The 8,842-nt window shown below is 41.4% G+C and overlaps 1 protein-coding gene across 2 annotated transcripts in view; it reads left to right on the top strand.

The window, feature by feature from the left end:
* The window catches only part of Ubash3b (ubiquitin associated and SH3 domain containing B), a 163,111-nt gene extending 154,584 nt beyond the window's left edge, over positions 1-8,527 (top strand). For both annotated transcript variants that reach the window (XM_008826024.2, XM_008826023.2), the window contains exons 13-14: positions 1,857-1,966; positions 4,303-8,527. In XM_008826024.2, the coding sequence (XP_008824246.1) occupies positions 1,857-1,966; positions 4,303-4,440 (248 nt within the window). In that variant the 3' untranslated portion in view covers positions 4,441-8,527. The remainder of the gene's footprint in view (positions 1-1,856; positions 1,967-4,302) is intronic.
* Positions 8,528-8,842: the final 315 nt, after the last annotated feature.

An 8,842-nucleotide genomic window follows, 5' to 3' on the forward strand; every position in this document is an offset into this window, starting at 1 on the left:
CACCCACAGAAACACATATACTGTCCCTGTTGCCACTAGCCAAGAGCAGTGTTGGATAAGGCTCAACTCTGTTTGCTGTTGGGTTTTTTAAAGAGTGATCTCAAATAGTTGGTGACATATAGGACTGGCTTCACCATAAGTTTTAGGTTAATATATTCATGGAGCAAAGACTGCAATTCTTTTTCTTTTAATGTTTTATTATTATTTTTATTTGTTGTGTATGAGTGTATTGCCTGCATGTATGTGAGTGCACCCGTGTCATGCAATGTTATGGAGGTCAGAAAAGGGCTTCAGGTTCCCCTGGAACTGGAGTTAAGGATGGTTTGTAGCCAACATGTGGGTGCTGGGAATCAACAAAAGCAATCGGTGCTCTTTACTGCTGAGCCATCTCTCCAGCCGCAAGACTGCAATTCTATGCGTGCAGATGTTAACAGTGGGTAGCCCTGGACAACAGAAGATAGATGGTCCTCACCTTCCAGTAGCCACTCATAAGCCACTCACTACCATGAAGATACATGAAACATGTCCTCAACAACGAGGTCCCCAGTGCTTACAACTCTGCAGTGGGGACATTTAAAACTGTACTTGAAGAGCTAGTGTGGGGAGCTCAGTGGATGCAGAGCTGTTCTGTATCTTGATTAAGGTGATAGTTACACAGTGATCACATATGTAAGGAGAAAGAAAAGACACCCAGGCGAGAGAGTTGCCAGGAACTTTGTGCTCACACACGAAGCAGTATTGACAAGCCTCGGGGGAGATGAATGAACATGTGGATTGCACCATTGTTCATTTCCACATATTTTTATGGTGTGCACCACATTCATGAAAGTTGCAATCATGGGGGAGGCTGGGTGAGGGGACATGAGACTTCTCTAGTCTAGGAGGGTATGGTGTGGTATGACCTCCTATGAATCTGTGGGGGTTTTTTTTCTTTAATAATTTTATTTTTGTCTTTTTGAAGCAGGGTCTCCCTGCAGCCCTAGCTGTCCTGGAACTCACTGTGTAGACCAGGCTGGCCTTGAACTCACAGAGATCCGCCTGCCTCTGCCTCCCAAGTGCTGGGACTACAGGCGTGCACCACCACGCCCGGATCATCTTTAATAATTTTTTAGTTTTCCTAATTAGCATACAAGGTATTTGAGATTAGTATGGCATTTTTAAATTTATATTTTATGTGTCTGAGTGTTTTGCCTGCTATGTATATAAGTGCACTGTGTACAGTGCCCATGGAGGCCAGAAGAGAGTGTTGAATCTCATGAAACAAATTACAGTGTGAGCCACTGTGTGGGTACTGGGAACTGAACCTGGGTCCTCTGCAAGAGCAGCAAGTACTTTTAACCAACTGAACCATCTCTCCAGCCCCAATTATGGTATTTTCAAACAAAGTATGTTTAAGTAGGTTCCCTGTTCCCAAATTTATTATTAATTAATCTATTTATTTATTCACTTATTTACTTGCAGTGTCCAGGATCAAACCCAGGGCATTATGCATGCTAGACAAGGCTCTACCACTGAACTCTATTCCTAGACATTTTTAGAATTTTTACTTATCATATAATAATTGTACATATTTATAGAGTGCAGTAAGATTTTAATGCAATGTATAATGATCCAATCAAGGTAATTACTTTTTCCTCTCCTTAAGCATTTATTATTCCTTTGTGTTGGGTATAATTGACCTAAAATAAAAAGATTTTTTTAAAGAAAATAAAATTACGTTGATATAACAATAATGGAGAATTTTCAAAATATTGCTTGGGTGAATTATCTTCATTTTGAGGATATCTGTCCCTCACCAAAACTTGTAGCAACTTCCAATATTTATGAGGTATTTACATATTCTTCCCACTTCCCAGGAAATAACATTCTGATTGTGGCCCACGCATCTTCCCTTGAAGCATGTACCTGCCAACTCCAAGGCCTGTCCCCTCAGAACTCCAAGGACTTTGTACAAATGGTTCGAAAGGTAATCATTCTTGCATTCATGGAGCCCGTGGTACATGGCTTCCTAACAGTCTGCTGACTGGCCGATAACTAATTTCTTTGAGGCACACATTTCTGCTGAAGTGGGGAGATACAAGTACTGATTCATTCAGCTAAGATGTATTGGGTGGGACTCTGTGTGAGGCACTTCATTAGGCCTCCTATGAGAGGGAAAGATGAGTTAGTGATCACATCAGCCTCTAGGAGCTAACATTTATGGAGGCCACCAAGGGTTTTAAGTGACAGGGAACACTAGAGCATGTGAACAGGGGTGAGTAAAAGCACAGCCCAGAGCTTAGCCTATAGAGAGGGTCAAGCAGGAAGGCCTGAGGAAGGTCCTACTTGGGAATGACCAGGCTGAAAGGCAAAGACAGGATCAAGACAGCAGGAGAGAAGCCAGACCTCATGTCTGGCTTCCTCCTTCTGCCTGTAGAAGACATTTTCATCAGCCACATCCGACAGAGTCCCCCTCAGGTGACCCCAGTTGCCTACACAGACCCAAGTTTAAACTCAGTCATACTTCTCTCATTTAAAAAAAGTTTACTTAGGCATCCATCCATCTCATTATTCTGTAAGCGGCCGGAGGTCAGGGGTGGCTGTCTTGTTTACGGCTGTGGCTCTGGATACAGAACACAAATTAAGCTTTGACTTGCCATGACTCCCGACATTAGCAAGCTCGTGCTCACTTCTTTAAATTGCTTCTGCTTTAAATTGTGCAAGTTCCTGTGCTGTGTTCCCCCCAAAAGATAAAACAAGGGTTATAAAAAAATTTTTAAATTGAATAATCAGCTGGGTATGGTGACTCATGCCTACAATCCCAGCCTTGGGAAGTGGAAGCAGAAGGATCAGGAGTTGAAGGCCACCCTTAGCTACCAAGTGAGTTCGAGGCCAACCTTGGCTACATGACACCTTGCTGCAAAACGACAACGATAACAACAAAAACTTGGACATTCTTTCGCATTGTGTCCAAATATAATGTCAGACATCTGAGATGCCTTTTTAACTTGATATGCAAGTTGGAGTTGATTCTTGACACATTAGTGTTACAATAGTCCACCCTTAGTTGCATTTTCTGTAATTTCAGTTACTTGTGGCCAGAAAATACAATACTATACAGTAAAATAACAATTAAGTTATCATATAACTTTAATTACAACATATTGTTATAATTGTTTATTTTATTTATTATTGATGTTGATCTTACAGCCTAGTTTATAAGTTAAACCTTATCATGGGCATGTAAATAAAGGACAAAACAGTATATACAGGTTTTGACACTATCCAAAGTTTCAAACATCCATAAAGGCCTACAAACATACCCTCTGTAGCTAAGGTGGGAGCACTGTGCATGCTCTAGCCTCTTTTCTCCTGCCCTGTTAACCAGCAATCATAACTATATAGTAGGGGAGCTCACAGTTGAACAGATCCTGAGGATGTATGCTAATGTTGTTGCCTCTGATTATCAGTTCCATCCATTTCAGGTTGTTTATTGGCTTTTGAAGGGTTTTATGTTTCTACAGAGCCCCTATTCATTACTACTTGTATGCTCTGAGAACACCTGAATGCCTTTGGCTAGGTCAAAGTTAAGACATTAACTCTCTAGGCTGGAGTGATGGCTCAGCATTTTAATAGTACTAGCTGCTCTTTCAAAGGACTGAGGTTTGATTCCCAGAACCCACATGGCGGGTGACAACTGTCTGTTACTCCAGTTCCAGGGGATCCAATGCCCTCTTCTGGCCTCTAGGGCATTGCACACACATGATGTACTTACATACATGCAAGCAAAATACTCATACTGTTTTATTTTGCCTTCAATCGCTGTGACAAAACACGCTGACCAATACCAACTTGGGGAGGAAAGGGTTTATTTGGCTTACATCTCCCAGGTCACAGTTCATCACTGAGGGAGTCCAAGGTAGGAACTCAGGGCAGGAACCTGGAGGCAGGAGCTGAATCACAGGCCATGGAGGACTGCTGTTTACTGGCTTACTCCCCTAGCCCCTGCGCAACCTGCTTTCTTATACAATACAAGACCACCTGCCCAGGGATGGCACACCCACAATGGGCTGGGCCCTTCCACATCACTTTATAATCAAGAAAAAGCCCCACAGACATAGCCTCAGGCCAGTCCAATGGAGACAATTCCCCAGTTGAGTCTTCCTCTACTCAGGAGTGTCTAGTTGACAACTAAAGCTATCTAGCACACATACACACACACACACACACACACACACACATATATATATATATATTTTTTTTTTTTTTAAGACATTAACTCTTAGTCTTCTGTTCTCCCTTTCCTTGCTACTGTCATTCCAGATCCCATATCTAGGCTTTTGTTCCTGTGAAGAATTAGGAGAAACTGGAATATGGCAGCTGACAGACCCACCCATCCTTCCCCTCACCCATGGACCTACTGGGGGCTTCAACTGGAGAGAGACCTTGCTGCAAGAGTAAGCAACTGAGTGACGAAAAGAACCGGCCTTTGAGAGAAGAGTCCTTGGGTTTTCAGGCATGGTGGAAAAGCCCATACTGCATTCCAAGTGGACACTCAGAATCATTAGCGTATTTCCTTTCGTACTTAGGGTTCTGACGGTGAGACTGTGTCTGTGAGAGAAAGGCATGATTCACGGGGAAAAAATTCTTTTTTCTCTGGACTTGCCTAGCCAACAAGGTTTTGGAGAACTGTCTTCCTAAACTGGGGCACCTGCTGCAGCAGAGACTGTCACTCATCTTCTGGCTATGCATGGCTAAAGAGCCTTACTTTTCCCCTGGGAACTGCCCCACCCCGCTCTCTTTTCAGAGGCATGCAAGGGGAAGATCTGGGTCCAGAATCCAACTGGGGATGGGATATTCTTTTGTAATCCATTTGAGAGTCAGGCAAAGCCAAGCTGAGGAGTGCTTTGATGGTGATTAGAACCCAGGCCCTGCAGAGAATAGTCCTTAGGTCACACAGCAGATTCCATCCTCAGTAGACTGCATACACCAGTATCCAAGGCACCTGCTTAAGGACCCCATGTTGGTGGACCCTGGTACCACCACACTGTCTCTAGAGCAGCTGGTCCTTCTTGCTTCTATCTGTGAAATGGGGAGAAAGGCACTTTTGCTCTCCAAAGTACTCTTAGAAGCTAAGATAAATGTGTGACTCATTGAATGAGAGGGGCATGGCACTTGCCAAATAGTAAGCAAATTGAAATGACCCCTCCGCCTCGAAATCACCAAGTCTGCCTGAATCAACAAGATTTGCTTGTCTTTTCCCCTAGACTCTAGACTGTGGTAAGTAGTTTAGCAGGTTGACATCTTGGAAGGATGTATGTTCAATACAGTATTTGAATTAGTAAGAAGCTCATTGTGTGCAATACATTTTTATAAACTATACCAAGGGTTGGGTTGTTGTACACACACAGTACATGCTAGCCAGAACAGAAGGTCCACAGATGCACCAGAGCTGTCTAATGAAGTCAGGGAATTAACTTGAATGATAACAGTCACAACTGCACTGCTACTTTCTCTGTCCTCTTTTTGTTTGCTTTTCTATGATAATTTAAAATAGACAGGAGGTAGGGCTACTTGAGGGACATTGGAGAGCCATATCCTATCTGTGGATTCTCATCACACCTGCTTCCTTGTATTTAGAGGGAGATTATTTAAGACAAGAATAAATGACAATCAAACCAAAACATTACTCATCAATGTCTGTTTAATTGTGTGAATAGCTGTTAGGGTCACAGACAATGGTCTGATATGCTATAGTTCATTTTGTAATGTGTGTGTGTGCAAAGGGAAACCCCAGCCATTTATAGGGAACATTGGTATAAAACAAATCTGTATGTGTTATAGCAACATTCTTTTAAAACACAGATATGTAAAATATGTGCCAACATGGCAATCATCTAGGAGGAAAATACCTCCATTAAAAGTCTTAGAAGTCATATTACAGTCAACATAATGTCATTCTTCTGGTATTTGTAATGAGGCAAACATACCTTTCACTCACATTAAGATTCATCATGAACTTCCATGGACTTTGAGTGCTCAGAATATGTCCCGCAAACTTCTCATCAGATTTCCTGGAAACTGTAGAGAAACATCACAGTGTCTGTACTTTTTCAAAATCAAGTTCACACTAGGTTTTCCTCCCCCTCTCTCTCAGTTGTCTTAGTCCTCTGGTGTCCTAGTAAATAAATCTGTTTGATTAAGCCACATTCCACTGTCCTTAGCCCAATATGGACAGAGTCCTGGGCAATTGTCTACAGAGCCAAAGATGATAGAAATCTGAACTAAAGTTTCTGAATAATTTAGGTGGAAAACTAAGTACAGAAAAAGTTTAATCCCCTGCTTTAATTATTCAAATTGCTTATCAGAATGGCTGGGTGATCCAAATTCACATTAAAATTTCATTGCATGCTTGCCTACTTAAAAAATTAAACATGGATTTCATCTGAGCAATCCTTTGGAAATCTCATTGAATGTATGTATAGTAAAAGAGAACTATATCATCCAATTGCATATTCACACAAAAATTCTTTGTGATCTTAGATCCTGAGTAGATACTAGTTCTTTTTGATCTGAGGCTTATTTACACTTATTAATTCAAACGATTTGGGAGAGGAGGGAGGGAGGGAGCGAGGGAGGGAGGGGGGAGGAAAGGAAGGGCCAGAAAAGAATAATCAAATGATTTCTTTTACAACATATTTTTAATTGTCGAAGCCACCTGAAATAAACCAGGGGATGAAATTAGGGAAGGGGTTTAATCTGGGATTACAAGTTTAAACATCTTCTGGCTTCAACACATGTGTGCATGCCCCATTATTATTCAGAGGTAGGACTTTGTTCCTGTGATTTTAAAGTACCACATCTATTGTGGCATGCACTAGAATAACTGGCACGTTTTGATACACACACTGGGATGTCCTTTTCCCAGGCTCTCCTGTCTATCGCTTCACCCCAATGGGTGGGATCCCTTTACATTCAGATTCATCTAATCTGAATGGCTGATTAAGTGGCCATCTGATGGCTGAAAGAGCAGGGTGTTTTTCACCCTGGAGTGAAAGGCTTGGAAGACTTTCTACTTTTTATCTTAATTATACTTTGACCAAAGAATTATTTTAAAGTAACCTTATATTTGAAAGATGATTTTGCAAAAAAAAAAAAGAAAAAAGAAAAGAAAAAAATATATACTTTCTGGAACGGTATGGGTTTGGTAACCATTCTGCGTGTTTTGTTTGGGGTGCTTATAGATCGTCTTCCTGCCATGAGTAGGATTGCCATGGATGTATCTTTTCCACTCAACTAGCTGTATTCGTATGAAAATGAAGTCTCTTATTTCAATTACTTAGTGCCATGGGGAGCTCACTAAACAGCTACAGGAAGAGACAGTCCTATCTCATTGCTTTTGTAGAAAGGCTTCCCTGTGTGCTCAAAGGAAGGCATTCCTCTGCAACCTAGGCACCGGGCGACACCAGTGTTTAATTTAAAAGCAGCGATGAATTGCTCTTTTGAATTCACTCCCAGTATATTCATGTGTTAGAATACAGATGAGCCTCCGATTAATTTTCACAGGCATCAGCACAGTCAAGTGTACTGAATCTGCACAAAGTTAGATAATGAGGCTCCAGGAGATTTGCATTTAAATTGTAATCCGGCACACGTGTGAGGCGGGGACAAGAAGCGATGTAGTCTGACAGGGTTGTGCTGTTAGAGGGATAAGACTAGGAAGAAGGGCGGGGAAAGACTGACAACATCTATTTAGATGAATGTTCATATTACAAAGGTGATGGGAGATGTTTTGTTAAGTGAAGGCAGGTGCTTCTCATCTTTAAACATAGGATTAAAGTTGGATTTGCTTTTGTAACACTTCAACATTGACTTCTCCTGGGAAAGTGACAAGTTATAATACAGATTCATAGGCAAGGAGGTGGGGGGATTGCCTCTCAATTGCAGAAGAAATAACTTGACTGTTAAATGCATAAATGCATAGGCTTGTTGTATGTAGGCTTAAAATTAGTGATAAATAGTCAAACTTAATATATAGTCAGTGCTTACAAATATTTTACCTGATACTCCTTAGCTGCCATTATTCACAGAAATTTTGCAGCTGTTCAACTCTTTGTGGACTCTGTGTGGGATACATATGTATTGGGAAAAATGTGTACTGTTCTATGGTTGCCACTAAGATGGGAACAGCATCCCAAAGCCTTTGAGTTATGCAATAGACCATTCCAAACCTGCTATTTTGAGAAGGTGTATTTATTTCTTTCTCATTTATGAGACTATTGTATCATTTTTTTTCTATGTGATTCGAGTGTATTTATTTGGGAAAAAGTTTGTAATTATAAAAAAAGAAAGACCACACCTAACCATATTGCCAGATTCCTTGTATGCTACCGTGGCATCTGCTTCCCTGGCTGAGAGCTACTCTTCCCGATACAGCTATAGCATCATTGTAATTAGTTCACTCCATTCCAGGGGCATCTCTGTTGAAATGGTTTGTAGATGATTTAATAAAAAAGAAACTGTCCTCAGTGGATCCAGAGCACATTAAATACTGAGTGCTGTCTCTTCCTATCATGTCCTCCGATGTTATTGTAGTCATCCCAATTTCTTAAGTGTCCATTAAGAGTATGACTCTCCTGTCAGAGGATTGGAGGGATGCTGCTGCTGATGGCAAGGCGAGGATGCTCCAGCAGCTCTGTGGGCCTCAGATGCTTCCACTGAGGCATCCAGCCTCTAAGTCATCGAGACAGAGTGAGCAGTGAAAGGCCAAAGTCACTGAAAAAGCAAGCTCCAAGATACTTCCAGTTCATCCTCTGCAAACTGTAGGGGACACAAAATACCTTTCCTTCACTGATTCTAGGTT

The sequence above is a fragment of the Nannospalax galili genome, unplaced genomic scaffold, assembly GCF_000622305.1.
Source record: "Nannospalax galili isolate Female #2095 unplaced genomic scaffold, S.galili_v1.0 scaffold229, whole genome shotgun sequence".
NCBI classification, from domain to species: domain Eukaryota; kingdom Metazoa; phylum Chordata; class Mammalia; order Rodentia; family Spalacidae; genus Nannospalax; species Nannospalax galili.